The sequence below is a fragment of the Haliotis asinina genome, chromosome 1, assembly GCF_037392515.1.
Source record: "Haliotis asinina isolate JCU_RB_2024 chromosome 1, JCU_Hal_asi_v2, whole genome shotgun sequence".
Classification (NCBI taxonomy): Eukaryota; Metazoa; Mollusca; class Gastropoda; order Lepetellida; family Haliotidae; genus Haliotis; species Haliotis asinina.
Genome location: NC_090280.1, coordinates 26,020,142 through 26,036,669, shown reverse-complemented (window position 1 = coordinate 26,036,669; position 16,528 = coordinate 26,020,142). Strand labels below are relative to the sequence as shown.

The following is a 16,528-nucleotide window of genomic DNA, read 5'->3' as shown; positions in this document are numbered from 1 at the left end:
TCGTTGACAGGTTTTTACAATGTATGTGCTATTAATTCATTTGTATTTTTATAATTAATCGTTCTTTTTACGATAGGGCTGCAATATCGCCGATGTGACGTTAAATATTCACTCACTAACTCACTAATATAATTATATTGTTAGGAATTCGCAACTTTTTACTGAGTTAAATCATTCATTGAACTCATAACAATAATCTTTTCAACGTTACGAACAGTTGCCCGAAGTAAGTCGCTATATTTACATTAGTGAGTCTAAACGTTTATTGGGAAGTATATATATACTTTTGATAAACCCATTTCAGCCCCAGTGCAGGGAGAGCTAAGCACTAAGGAAAATAATATGGCTCGGTGTCTGAGACAGACTACATAATAAGGTGTGGTTCATAATAGTACGTCTCAGTGTCATTAATAACCACAGATTCAAAAACACTAATAACTATGACCTGTGTGATCCAATATTCGGTATGTAGACACCCAGGAAAACTGTATACAGGCATATGAAAATTACATTTGAAAATGATTTTAATAGTAACTTAAGGAGTAGATTCTGTGTAGTTATATGTGAACCATGTGAGCCAGTTGTATATTTGTACACGGTTGATAACAATGCATTGAATGAAAATGTGTTAGAAACGTGAATTTGAAGTAGTCTGGGTGAAATATTAAAAGTAATGCTCAATGTCTCAACTGTATACCTGAGTGAATTAGTTTATAATCACAGCAGCAGTATTTCTGCCATCTCGTGACCACAAAACAGTTATAAATCTATGATAAATACACGAAGGAAGGACACTGAAACCAGCGTCATTTGTAGTATATCACAGGGTAGAGAAATAAAAACTAGCACCTCTCTCTAAGATATTTTACAAACATTTGACAGTACAATATAGGAACATGCTGAGTACCACCACCTACTGTTTGGAGATCCCCATACTGGGGACCATGGGGACTTAGTGTACATTTTCTTCGTGCAAGCCAAACTTACAGCATCCCTTTAGCAGCTGGTGATTGTAGCTAAAACTTACAAATTGCAACGAAAGTTCGGGGACTTACGTACCCCTACAGAAGGACAATAATTTTACAAAACTTCAACCCCATGTGAAGATACAGCCACTCTCACCTGTTCAATTTAACTACCTGTTACAAATACAAATCATATTTACAAATCATTTATCAGACGTCTTCCAACAATTCTATCTCTTTAATACATGCTATCGACATTTAAAAGGTCCTTCAAATATACAAGTCGTATCAAAACTTCAAATCAAGACAGATTATTACAAAAGCAGCTGTCACCATTTTTATTAGAATATTCGTGTGTAAAAGTCACCATTGGTATTAGAATATTTGTGTGTAAAAGTAAAGTTAAATAATATCAGCATTATGATTTACAAATAAACAGATGACCACATTATTTCTAATTTTGCAAGAATCCATTAGCTACCTTAGCTACTTCAATTTCCGATCATGTTTCACATAACATGTGAAGGTACTTAATATTGTGGCCTCCATGTCTGCTACAGATCACGTTGCACCTATCGTCATATGAAATAATAATTATTTCCGGAGCTTAACTCAAAAACAGTTCAATGTATTTCAGCACAAATTGCACATATATCAAACAGTGCTTAAAGTGGTGCCTTTTGTTATTTACAGATTCACGGTACATTTACAACCCCCTCAAATCAAAAGTGACTTCTGTTTGTGTTGATTACTTTGTAGTTTCGTGCGCTGTAAATGTGTATATAATTACCTTCTCATGACGATCTATGAAACATGATCTATGGATGTAGTAAGAGGTCATATACGACCTCTTAACATGATCTATGGATCATGTCATATATGGACCTGCCATTCTTAACTGAACAAAACATATAGTGAATGATATACTCGGCTGCTATTGGTTTTCAAAGCATCGTGAATGGCATACTCAAATGCAATCGACTGGTATCTTTACTATATTGCAGCATATCTACATTTTAGCCACTCAGTGCTCCCATACTTTCTGTGAATGATACAAGTCTGTTTAAAGAAGTCTGCAAGAAAGCGGAAACTATCATTGCTTATCGAACAATGTTTTACTGGCTTTACTGAACTGAATTCTGAAGTTCACTCACAAAACTTGCGTCAAGCTTAACTCGTATGATAATATTTTGAGAGTCTTTCAGAAAAAATTGTTGTGTCAAATATGCAGGAATCATGCATTATGTAAAATCCTGATTAACTACACCCATCTTAAACGTTCTGTTCAGATATATTCAAACACATGCATAAACTAAACTGAACGTTTGATGGAGACGGTTACCTTAATATGTGACGATAACTTAACAAGAAAATTTATCTCGACTTGCTCAGCAGTGTCGGAACCGGTCTATGCCAAACTGGAAGACGCGCGTCTCTGGTAACAATATATCGTCAAGAGTTATCTCCCTTGTTTGTCTTGTAAACAAACACTACATAACGACGCGATATGGTGTTGCAACGTTCCCGTTGGAGTCAATACTCTCCAGAAACCCATGCCATCACTTAACAACTTCGTTCTCGTTTGATATTTAACTCGGGCACAGGATAAATCTCCATAGGAAACTCGCGAACACATGGTAACTAATAATATCTGTGCTCACATAAAATCACGATTTAAACCTTTCTTTAGATCCTGATTTTAAGTGAGCAAAGTTAAATGTCAGCAATGTCTTTTGCACTGACGTTTAGACAAAAGTAATAAAGATAGGTTATTGTTCCATTTGCGTGCTGCAGAACATCTTCTCCATGTATTTAAGACAAAATAATTCAAGAATGTCTTTTGATATAACCAAAAACCAATACAAAGTAAGAAAATAATGCACGACCACACACTGGTCGTATGAGGACAGGTTCGAGTGAGTGAACAGAGTTCCTCTTGACTTGAGCAGCTGTTAGATTTTGTTTGCGTTTGTTGTTTTTTGTTGTCTGTTTTTGATGGTTTTGTGTTGATTTTGTTGGTGTGATGGCAGGACAACACGTCTACGTGACCAGATGTATGGTTCAAGTAGTCAGATTCGGTGACTTTATACTCTGTTAATTCACTTAATCAGTTCTCAACATAACTTTGTGTTTATCTAATTTACCTTGAACGTTTAACGTTCCTTTCTGCTCCACGAGGATATAGGTGCTTTTCAAGGTCAGCTTACACGTGTAATCCCCCTCGTCGTTTTTAGTCACATTTGTGAGATTGAATCCAATTCTGTTTTTCTCTAACAGCAGATGAAAACGATGTTTGTAGCTGTTGATGATTTTGAGGAAGTTCTACAGAGAGATAAAAAAAGTTTCACCAAGTGAATACACCAGAATTTGCCACAGGATGAAGGACTTGAACTGACTTTGCTACTAACTGCTTCTGAGAATTACAAATAGATACTTTTTCTACCTGATCCAACCGTTTCACACTATTGATAACTCACTGGCTCAGGGAACATACACACACATGAAGGGTACATCAATCAATGGGTCCTAAAGAGCCAACAACATATTTGTCTTACCGAACACTTCAACGTTAATTTTGAACTGTTTGAAGCATGAATGTCGGCCCGTGCACCTCAGCCAACCTGTGTGAATCGAACGATTCGAGTCTTGCATCAGGCTGGTTTTTCCCGCAGGTACTGTCTTAGTACAATCGCTGCGGTGTATTTCCCCTTCGTAATATTCACAGGGGTTACATTTGAACGTTTAACAAAAAAAAAAAATTATTTATTGGAATACGAAGCCAATAATTTCGGAACCATCGCTAGATTTTTCGTACGTAACTAGAAAAAAATTGAATTTTCAGTCGCACAACATCGGTAAATTCCGTGTATCATGTGTGATTCAATGTTATTCGAGATAGAGAAGTACTACCATGAAGTACCCAATGAGTTGCCATTGGCAGGGGGGTCCATTCCCATGTACCTCGCTTGTAAGTGGGGTACATTGAAAATAATAGGAGAGCGCTTAGCCAACCAGAAAGGGAAATTTATGTGTGAGGTAAGATAAATACCATTTAAAAGTATCGGATGTTGAATTTGCAAAATTGATAAAAATGCGAATGATGGATGATGAAGCCGAGGAGGAAACAGAAGATAAAGAGAAATTAAGGGAAAAAAAGACAATTTATTCCGTTCCTTTGGAAAATTAATGCCTATTAGTAAGGATATATGTTACTTTTCGCATATGCAAAGGCACTGGCTCGTGGAATGTCACCTACTTTTCTTTTAATAGAATGTAACTGGTGCTCCAAGCATTTCTATAAATTCAAGAGCTTCTGTACTGGATTAAGCGAACTGATACTGTACCCATATGCTACATGTGAATGGCATCAAATAACGTCCTCTGCGTTCGTGCCTTACTCATTCCATGTCGGACACACTGAACTGCCATTGTCAATACACTAGTAAATTATGTGGTTAAGTCCTATTCGGGCTTTGAACCCAGACCCTAAGAAGCATTATGGCCTGCACGTAAGTTCTCAAAGATTCATATGTAAATCCAGTTTCGTGCACATGTGGCATATTGTATTTGATATCAAAGTAAATAATCCAACGCGCGTGCTTGAAGATTACTCCAGTCACGCATGTATCACGGTGTGCCTGATACATATACTAGGTTTCTCACGTTTGTAGTCTCGTGGTGATTACTGACAAACAAGAAACGTAATAGTTGCGAACCGGGATTCGAACAAGAATCGTAAGTTCTGGCCTGCCCATGGACTCAACTCTGCACCGCAAATTATGTAGTAGATTGTCCCACTTATTTCTAACGATTTATTGTGGCGAACAATGGACTTTAGGGCTCTATCGACTTTTTTCATCGTGTCAAAGCCCCAATTTACTTTAACAGTGTGTCCATTATGAATGAAGTGAACAAATATGGGCAACAAACACAAAAAAACCTAAATGATTAGTGGTACATGATGAGTATCTTCCAACCCAAGGTATCATGTCTGCCACAAATGGAACATTTCATTACCTGTGAATGAGATTCTTCAAGTGTCGCTATTTCTGTCCTTCCAAAATAGCACTGAATAGCATGGAATGGAGGGACTGTATAATTCCACCAAAAAGCAGCATCTTCACCGATGCATTTTGACACCGTTACTTCTGCAAATACAAGTTGTATGGGTAAATTATGTCCGCTCCGCACGAATTACCTTATCTTAGATCAGTTTGTGTTTTTGAATATGGCGGCGTCGGCCGTGGGAGGCCTTCGACTGACATAACTCTGAGTTACTGTGAGTGAAAGAGCGATTGCTGTTTACAAATGTCTATCTGGAATAACTACACCTGTCATACATTCAATACATAACCTGCTGTGCGTGATATTAAACGATTATTAAAGATGAATAGTGGCACGTCATTAATTTGTCATAGGATAATCAAAATAAAACAGTGCACCGAAACTACAGATATACGAAGCAGGATATATACAATTTAACACAATTGACTAAAAATACACACGTGTAACTAATCTTGTATAATGAGGCAGAATATTGCAAAAGGCGATTTTCTGGCGCATCTTTGGTTTCGTGAATAACCGTATGTGGAAATTTGTAATATATTTCACGAGATTGATGCTTTTAAACGATATTCCATGCAATACATCCGACTTGCATACGTTACAACATACTTTCTGTAACTTGGGTATCTGTAGATGATGTCAACACGAAGAGCAGCAACAACATCCAAACTGCAGCAAAACGAAAACAACCCAAGCAAAGATACCAGATAATACTGTCAAGGTTCTTGATGCACAATACTTGCAAAGTCATATTTCATATTATACACACTCTTGAAAGCCGTATGCTTCAAAACAGTTTGTCATCGCTTAACAAGACTATTTTCATGTCGATGGCAAATATATATGGGGAAAATGACGGTCACTGCAAAATATTGTTGTGGTTTTAAGATTTACTCATGGACACAATTATTATATTTAATGGATATCCTATTTCGCAACATACAACTGTACACTTATTATGACTGAACACGGTTTATCGATGCGAGAACATGGTACATGTAGTTCATTTTTCCTTTATTCGACATGTTCCTGAATATTATAAGTCTTCAACTGCTCAGCTTCAAAACTGAGTTAAAGGGTATTACAGGTCATAGCCGGCATCAAAATTAAAATTAAATAAACAGAAAATATAGAAATATGTTTTTTTCGTGTGCCACTACCAAGTCTTTGAATACCATGGACTTTGACGCGTGAAGAAATGTGCGGTTCGTGCCCATAGTTATGGTGTGCAATGTTTTGGGAAAGCTTAATTTCGTGGTGTACCTACTTGACAAATGTAACATTCTCCTCACATGGGCCTGGCCTGGCCTCTCACACTTGCTCTCGGTATCCATTGCCGGTGATCTTGGGGGACATAAAAACCAACAAAAATATTTTTTTTTTTTTTTGAAAAATCATATTGACTGACACAGCAACAGGAAGGTTATTGTTTAATTGAATTACCACGTAAGTCAGGTTTAGCCTTCCCCCCACCCTCCTACCTCTCCCTTACCTTCTCTGAAGATCGTTCATGAATTCTAATAATGCACCTAATATTCGCTACATTATATATCAACCATTATTTTGTATATAGAACGAACCGTCTGTATTTACAAGTGGTGTGTGCCCAGCACATGGTGTATCATTCACAAATAGTTTTACTGGTAGCAACATTAAAAGGTTACGTCTGATATGTCAATTCACCAGTTACATCCTGAATACTTACGGACGCTCCATATACACCGCGCACAGCCTCAACGATCCAGCATGGCGTAGTAGTCGCGTCATTAGTGGCCCTGATTATCATCAGTAGCGGAACGTCGTCAACTGGTCAAATCGCTTCGTTGTGTATGCAATACTGGGATATTTTTAGGAAATTGCGATGGATGGCCTGAATAGTCTACACACAATGAGAATATTTACTACGACAGAGAATATAGTCTCAATAGGTTTAACTTATAGCGGTTTAAAAATTATGTTCCTCCAGCGTCACTGTTTTGCTATCAAAATGTTATAAAAACGTCAGACCTCCCCAAGCCGCAGCCGAGGGCAATATAACTTAACGTGGAACGGATAAAGCCCCGTATTTGCCTCGACACGATGTCATAACTTATAATATCAGTCGCAAAAACGTAGCAATATTCAAATGCTTGCATCCATTTCACGTGTAGAATGATTCTGCAGGGTATAACGACAAACTGGAATGCATGATATGATACACAAGTACGAGAAATATGGTTAACAGCTAAAAGAGAAAAGAGAACGCGCCATTGGGATCGTGCAGATCGGGGTCGACATGCCCCCCTCTCACGGGCATCAGACTTATTCAGGGCAACAGACAGACTGGGTCCACCGATAGACAATGGGCGTACACACAACAACGTCAACTGAAGATAGGTACCGCCGTCAATAAGGAAGGAGGTTAACGTTTCTGTTAGTGTATATTCTGTTAACAAATCTGCCATGTCTTGCTAACACTGAAGACAATTTCACAAATCCAGAAATGAGTATTTAAAAGTAAATTTACAGTGCTTACAAGAACATATTTTCACTTCCTCCTGATCGCGTTTTGTTTATCATCCACTGTATGAACATGACACAACGACACTAATGATATTCATGTTACGCAAACCTTTTTAGTGGTTTACATTCATGCAGGTCAACCTCCTCGGGGTGAGCGATGCTTGCTCGTCCTTTGCATGGACCCAGGTCAGATTTAATTTGACAAGTTTGACTTTGTCATGGACCCGAGTCAGGTTAAGTTTGACAAGTTTGACTTAGTCATGGACAGCATGTGTTGATTCACGAGTTGTTGTTACTCCCCAGAATCTTTTGTCAGAAGACGGTAGTTCATGGGCCAGTCTGATAATGTTGACATCCGAGTAATGTATGTCCCAACTGATATGATCTTGATCCTTCGTGTTATATATAGTTTACGAAATAATATTAATTGACCTGCTGTCAATCGTCGATGAGTGTACTTTTAACTGACGAGGTACAAGTGTTCGGGTAACAAGAAAATGCGGCAGAGTTGAATGTCGGGTTTCAGTAACACCATCACCCCTATAAGGCTGGTGGAGGGGACTGTATCTTGTACAATAATTCGACAACCTTTGTGTTGATGGCGATCATACCAGCGTACTTTTAACCCGTACAGAATTCCGACCTCTACAGCAGGGGAATCTCCAAAAAGACTTCGACAATAAGTGTAGAACCCTGTATCACAAAAATCAAGGAGTTTGGGGCATCGTGAAATCCTCTACCTATTCACATCGATTGATTTTCATATTACCTGTTTGGTCTGGTAATGGTGTGACGTACTCCAGCTTTTCTAGAGCTGAAGAAAAAAATCTTCAGGAGAAACCCATTATTTTCTAGTTTGATGTCATAACCATCCTCACCCATAACGAGATTTTGTAAGTGCGATACGCATAAGGTTCATAACGTCCGCGCGTGTCCCCGAGATTGAGAACGCGATGTTGGGGGTTTGATTTTGGGTTGACACGATTATACTCATTGACTTTCCGTCAATTGTTGATTAATGTATTTGAGACCGACCAAGTTGAGATCTTCGTGCAAGTGAATAGTCCAGATCTGAATGGATCCTGTGGTCAAACCACGAAACCCGTCGAGAATGCGTACAACGATCAGGCAACGTCGGCGCTGGTGTCTGTTGTCCCAGCCTTTGGCCAGTCCAGTCAAGAGCAATCGTGAAGCGTTGACGCGACAGACTTTGATCACGAGCGTGGTGTGTAATTTGATGCCTTAATTCGAATTGATAAAAAACACTGTTGTTAATCAAATATCTCGACCGTTAAAGATGTATTGGAGTTGACAGGAACAAACATGTTACCCGTGTGACCCGGTATTCTCTCTCCATGGTGTATAAGACGTGAGAAGGATGCAGTTGTTTACCATTCAGTAAAAATAGGAAGGATGCTGTGAGGGTGACGTTTAGCAACCATTCGGGTTCTTTGAAATCGGCTGGGGACACTCGTTCGTACACATTGTTTTGTATGTGCAGGAGGTACAAGGTGTTTTCCTCGCCGGTGCAGATCGAATCCCTTGGTGTCCCTGAGATCGCCAAGCGTGACGTTGGGACGGTGGTTCATCAAGTACGAAAGGGCGTACAGTTTACCATCGTTGCCGGGTTCATTGAAGCCGCGCATGTCCCTGAGGTCGGAGATCGCTAGGTTGGCGCATTTCTCAGCTGAATGGTCGTTCCAGACTCGAAGACTGAGTCATGGTTGTTTGACATGCAGATATTCTATATGAACGGGATTGTATTTTATATCTAAAACTGATAGTTTCAATTCTGTGATGTTGTCTTGTGTTTATTTCTTTTGCTGTCGATCGAAAAATGATTCGGTTATGCTGTCGTTGTACTTTTCCATTTTCACCTGAACGGCTCTCAGCAGCATGTAAAGGTGTTCGCCTTTAAGGTTGTCAGTCGTGCTCAGCTGATTCAGGTGAAAGCACAGTTTGCGACCCGGAATGAGGCTGGGTAGTTTCGAGTCCGTGACGATTTCTCAAGGTGCTATGATATCTTAAGTGATGAACGCCAGTGTTCTCGGCAAAGGTCTGCCCAGTTTGATAAGTTGGTCTCCATTCGTCAACTTATGAGTGTGCCATCCGACTCAATGAGTTTCAGACTGGCTCTGACGGGTTGAATTTTTTACCATCCAGCATACACACGTTATGATAATAAGAATCGATAAACAGTTCGTGGTTGTTTTTCTCTGTGCAGATATTCGTCCATCGCGGGTAGTAGGTGATATCACAGAGCACCAGGTCTAGTCACCCCGACGTGTTATCGATCGCGTGCAGCAGCGGAACAGGCTCACAATTCGTGAGTCCAAGGGGCATGATGTACATATTGAAATAATATGCAATGTCATTAATAAAACAACTAAACGTTTCTTTCCACCAAAGTGAAATTGATTTACTAAACTGAAACTTTCTGCGAACTGTTCGTTACATGAAGTACATTGCTATGTCTATGCTGCCTCTCGAACTTTGGAGGAAGTTCACTCAGTTGCTAAAGACACACCCTCTAATAATAACAACAAAAGACCAAAGAAAAATCGGTTTCTTGTAAAATTTAATGAAACTCGAAAAAACATTTCATGTATAGAGCTGTGCCTTAAAATAAGATCATCAGAGAGTCCAATGTCAAAACGGCAAAAGGCAATCTGGAGAAAATATAACGACAACAAAAGAAAAGGTACTTCTCCAAATTCTTGATTCCCTTAAGGCGAAAATAAAGGTTTGGACTGAAAGAAAGGAAAATGGGAAAAGAAAAACAAATTCATCAAACAAAATAACTCTTTAGAAATAACGAAAAGCAAATTTACAGGCAACTCAAGACAAGTGGTGTTGATGAGCATGATAAACGGCCTCCCATGGCTGCCAATGAAAGGTTCTGGAAACAGATGTGGTCGACTGTAACCTGGCGGCATCATGGGTCAGTGATTATGGCCATGCAATGCATGAGAAATTAACCAGGTTGTTTGTCTGATACATCTCACCAGATTGCCTGAAGAAAGTTATCAAAAATTCCAAATCTAATTAATTCCAGGGCAGGGTGTCATTCAAAAGCGATACTGGAAACGGTTTCCCTGTCTCTAAACATCACTGCGTCACTGTTTCAGTACTCTTGTGGACACAGATGATGTTCCTCCTGCAAAGGTCGCACAATACTTCTCCTCAAGAAAGTAGACTTGATTGATCCCACAACTTCCGCCCTATCACATGTTTGAATACGCAATACAAATTATTCACTGGGTGTTTGACACACCTCGTGTCATCCTACTGCTCTTCAAATGATATAATTTACAGAGAGCAGAAAGGGGCGAGAAAGGGATGTTGTTGGTGCAAGGATCAACTTCTTGTACAGAAAATGATTTCGGAAGAGGCTAAAGCATATCACCGCAACCTCTCCATGTGCTGGATTGACTACAAAAACACTCACTACTCTGTCCCTCACGAATGAATTCTGAAGTCTCTTCAGTGTATTGACCTCTCTGAGCGACTTCTTGATTTACTTACAGAGTAAAATCTAGGTAATCTACAGAGTGATACTAGTATTTGGATCAAACAGTTGTTAGGTAATGACATTCTATACAATCCAGTTATAGTCCCGCCCGACGACAAACATGCGGTAATAGAATAGTTAATATAATATATAATATGTCACTACTAAGACCGTCACGCTGATTCCGCACATGGGCGCAATGTGTGAAGCCCATTTCTGGTGCTCCCCGCCGAGATATTGCTGGGGTATTGCTAATAGCGGCGTAAACCAAAACTCACTCACACATGGACAGCTGGAACTTAACAATAGGCACATATGTATCCCTTTGTATTATTTTACCAATGAGTAGTCGGGAAACTTGTTGCTGGAATGTCTGGGCGTCACAGACCCTGTTGGTGGTATTGACGAGTGGAACAAAAATGTAAGACTCTACTTGCTCAAGCATTTATTTACCATTAAAAGGTATTGCAAAACAGCAAATATAGAATAAAATTAATTTGAAGATTGGCACATTCGATGTTTCAGCAGAATATGTATGGAAACCAACTACAGCATACCACAGGGGCTTCTTTCACAAAGCAACCTTTACTAAGGTTAATATTAACTCCCTTTCTTTAACCTTAGTGACTTACGATCACTAAGTGGTTTGTGGAAACAGGCCCAGTTCTCAATGGGAGAGAAAAAAATTCACATAATATAATAATATAAAATGGCAAAACCTTGTGTGACTGTATTGGTAGACTTTACGCTGGTCAGCTCACTACTTCTGGACCGGGTGCCAAGAATGAATACACCAGTTATTCTACAATGCGACATTTCGACAAACGTTGCAGATAACACCCTCCTTTACGTGTATTTCAATACCCAAAAGGAACATAGCTAACTTCCATGCAGTTTTGAATTGTTTATACATACTGAGATGACGACATGTCAATGTCAACATGAACATCGTATACCGTCTCCCATACCTTAACATAACATCAGTGGCACGTATACCGTCCCCCATACTTTAACATAACATCAGTGACACGTATACCGCCCCCATACTTTAACATAACATCAGTGACACGTGTACCGTTCCCCATACCTTAACATAACGTGTCAATGTCAACATGAACATCGTATACCGTCTCCCATACCTTAACATAACATCAGTGACAAGTATACCGTCCCCCATACCTTAACATAACATCAGTGACACGCATAAAGTCCCCCATACCTTAACATAACATCAGTGACACGTGTACCGTGCCCCATACCTTAACATAACATCAATGACACGTACACAGCCCCCCCATATCGTAGCATAACATCAGTTACACGTACACCGCCCCCCATACCTTAACATAACATCAGTGGCACGTATACCGTCCCCCATACCTTAACATAACATCACATCAGTGACACGGATAAAGTCCCCCATACCTTAACATAACATCAGTGACACGTATACCGCCCCCATACTTTAACATAACATCAGTGACACGTGTACCGTTCCCCATACCTTAACATAACATCAATGACACGTATACCGCCCCCATATGTTAACATAACGTCAGTGACATGTATACTACATATTACATATTAACATACTTGAAAGAAAAACTCTCTGGCTTATGTACAACCAATGCTCCATGAAGAATGAGGACAGTTATTATGGATATATAACCTCTTTATTCTGTATAGGCGACGTTCGACATAGATTCTAATGTCGTTGTCCAGCAAAGCATAATGAAGTTGTACCTCCATGATAAATATCCTCATTCTTCATCTCCTCAACTTCTAGCATGCCGACCAAAGAGGCAATACGCCATGCCTATTCAAATACCAAGATGCCGGCCATGTATGATCAATAGATGGTTAGCCTTGTATGGTAATGATAATCAGATTCTGATTACAGCGTCCAGTGAACAGCTAGGTAGATGGATACTAGGCGCTATATAAATGAATCATTATCATTAGTGACCCCCAGCTGAACCACTTGAAAACGTAGCTACTAAGCAACAGCTTAACATTCAGTCCCCCAATCCCAAACACTGCTTGTCATCCATATTATGTTGCATTTGTGTTTATGCATGTGAAAGTTTGGTTACTATTTACCACGTGTAGTGACTTGTCAGATAATAAGCGACTGCGCACGGCATTTTGCTCGACCTGTGGAACATTTGGTCGACCTGCATTCATATTGCTCAAGTGATAGTTTATTCTGTAATAAACGGCCTGTTTCCAGTAATTTGTGTGACATAGATGAATGAATAACTTGGTTTTACGCCTCTTTTAGGATTATTCCAGCAATATCATGGGCGGGGGGCACCAGAGATGGGTTTCACACATTGGACCCATGCTTGGAATCGAAACTGGATCTTCAGCGTGACAAGCGAACGCTTTAATCACTGGGCTATCCCACAAGGAACTTGGTATTACTTGAGTCATGAATGGCTGAGTAAATACACCGGCTTTTCAGCTGTCGCGTCTGTACACCTTTCTTGTTTGCGAGCACGTGTTTTTCCTAACATGTAGGTCAAGGTCGCTTTTTGTATGCTTGGGATTCTTCTTGTTTCTAATATCTGGTCTTATTTTCCGTGAAACCGGAAAATAATAACGTATTTTCAAATGATCACCTTGACACAAAAATCAAGTACAAGGAGTCTGATAATTACAAGGTCGGGGCTAGGGATTCGGGTGAGGTGATAGTTCCATTATTTGTGGGGTGTTCCTGCACACGTTAAAAAAAATTGATCTTGAATAATGACGAGCAAAACTTTTTCATGATAACTTTGGGCATAACCTGTTGAGTTGGGAAAAAATCCCACCTCCCCTGATTGTGCGTCCGAGTGTACGACAGCGTTCCCGTCATCTACCGATACAGCGGAACATGTGTAAACCGACACTCATCGGGACTGAAGAAATAATGTAGTTTAGACAACGTGCAGGATTGTAGAGCTGTACAGTGTACAAACCGCGAATGGGACTGAAATTTCATGCTTATGTTGACAACCTGCCCGATTGGAGAGATGCTGGTTTTGACACCTCTGATTTAATTACATATATCACTTTATCATCCAAAACTTTGTTCTACAGGCGATATCGCTTTGTTTGAGATCAGATCATATCTCTTAGGAGATATCTTTTTGACAGTAGATTTTGCACATTGCGCTGGCAATGCAAGGACGTCATGAACTTGATGACGTCACAATGCTATGACATCACTGCACTGCAAATCTAATGACAGTGCTGTGTTCAGAGATGTTTGTAAAACCTTAAACAGTCAATACGGGTCCCATGCAAATATAATGTTAAAATAATCTGCTACTAAAGTATGTTTCCGCAATGTGTGGAGGCCTTACAGAAGTCAGGTTACGTGATGCATTCCCATGTGTATGGTTGACGCGACACATGTACCGTCCAGACACAGACACATCTACAGCTGGCATAGACAACGCAGCCTCCCTGTGTCCTGTAATCACCATCTGTCTGGATGTGTCCCGCCAGGTTACAGTGCAGGCAGGGTTCCAGTCAGCAGAACATCTCACTGTTTGCATTACTTCACAACGTAACCGACGTCACGATATATGTCAGTTGTCTTCGCCTCGTTCGGCTTTCTATGGTAAACTACCCCGTTGCATCCCGTTTTTTTTGTTTGCAATTTGCTTCATTCAGCTAGCATCACTGATGCAGGCATACGTTTATGTTTAACGACGGGTAAAGTGTCTCATAGTTCGACTTGGCTAAAATGCAGTCGTGGAATGTCGGTTGTGGAGTAAGCCTCAGTTGAATGTACTTATCTTAAACGTAAGTTGGTAGTCAAAATGCGACGTTCATATCGCCACATTTGGTTTATGCTAATCACAGACGTAAATAAAGTAATTTAGATAAGGTTTTTAACCCGATCGCAAACCAACTTGTTTATCATTTGTTTCTCAGGTAACGTTCGTCTAACGTAGGGGGCAAACACGTCAAAAGAACAGCGCGTCAGTTAGCCCTGCGCGAGGATTCTTAATCGGTCACCGGCACACCGTCGTTTGTTTTCGGCCTTTAATTAATCAAAATTATCATTCGCTTTAAATCTGGCATCTTAAAAAAGATATACAGTTTGCTCTACCAGCATGTATAGTGTAACAAAGCACACTTTCGCTCTGAAGTGTTATAACGTTAAAACACTCGGACACAAGCGTCGTCGTGCTTTTAAATATAATACTTCAGGGCAAAAGTGTACTTTATTACACAATACATGCTGGTAGAGCGAACTGTAGTTCTTAAATATATATGTTTAGTTGCATTTTGTTTTGCGCAATCATTTATTAACTTTTCAACGCCCCATGTTAACCCCATTCACTTCTCACCTGCTACAACGAGGACCTGTGTACATCCAGTGACATTCTCTCCATTGCTTCTTTGACAGTAGTACGTAGCAGCGTCCTATACAGTAACATTGTAGATGGTAAAGCTCAGCTGTCCGGTCTGTAATTGTGAGTCCTCCACGGCGTGTGTGACCCTGGTCTTGTAGCCGGTGTGACTACTGTTGAGTACCGCTACACGGTGAGACCTTGGCTGGACCAGCAACAGTCTCTCAACATATGTCATATTTTGGAACCCGCACCCTCACAGCCAGGCACCTAATCGCCAGCACACAAAGTCAGCCGCCTAGCCCGCTCAGCCACCGCGACTTCCACGAAATAGAAGTCGGACAACTTTGATAAATGTAAATTGGCACGGCTCCCACGGCCGAAAGCTATGATTACACGATGTCATTTAGAAAGTAGTCAAATGCAACATATGTCATATTTTACTGAGAAGTGAAATCCCAAATATGACATATTGTGTATTTGACCACTTTCCAAATGACATCGTGTAATCACAACAGTCTCTCAGCTTCGGAACCATTCGCCATATACTATATAGGAAGCTGACATTGTTTAGATTTTCTTTGTGATCATTTGTACTTGCAAAGTAACACTTTTCCGTTTCCTGTTTAAACAAAACATTGTCAAGTCTCGTGTAAGAATGTTGAGTTTTGATTAGTCCATGTGATTCTGATCAAATACCGTATCTTACCTCACACACAAATGTCGTTTTCTGATTGACTAAGCGCTCTTTAAGTGAGTGAGTGAGGTAATATTTAACGTCACATCGGAATATTGCAGCCATGTCGTGACGAGAACATTCTTGAAATAGAAAAGGAATGTATGAATGTGGTAAAAACTGTCAATGAAGGACAGAAAACAACTAGAATATCACAATAAGAATTAAAACTTGCGCGAAAAGTTAAAACTAATTCAGACAATACAATATACAAACATGCTATAAATCGTCAACAACTAGGGGCCATGGGGACTTACAGTACTTCTGCTACCTGCATGGTCCCTAGCTGGATTTACATCATCCCCTCAGCGAATGCTGGCGAATGTATGCAAGATTAGCCACAAATTGAAATGACAGAAATACTACGGTTAAAAAGGTGGAAGATTAAATGACTTAAATGACT

General features: G+C 39.9%; 1 protein-coding gene across 1 annotated transcript in view; it reads right to left on the bottom strand.

The window, feature by feature from the left end:
* The window catches only part of LOC137267618 (uncharacterized), a 52,215-nt gene extending 45,354 nt beyond the window's left edge, over nt 1-6,861 (bottom strand). The window contains exons 1-5 of the mRNA XM_067802130.1: nt 6,736-6,861; nt 6,298-6,374; nt 5,640-5,699; nt 4,983-5,113; nt 3,110-3,287 (exon numbers count right to left, since the gene is read on the bottom strand). Coding sequence (XP_067658231.1) covers nt 3,110-3,287; nt 4,983-5,113; nt 5,640-5,699; nt 6,298-6,374; nt 6,736-6,797 — 508 coding nt within the window. The 5' untranslated portion in view covers nt 6,798-6,861. The remainder of the gene's footprint in view (nt 1-3,109; nt 3,288-4,982; nt 5,114-5,639; nt 5,700-6,297; nt 6,375-6,735) is intronic.
* Nucleotides 6,862-16,528: the final 9,667 nt, after the last annotated feature.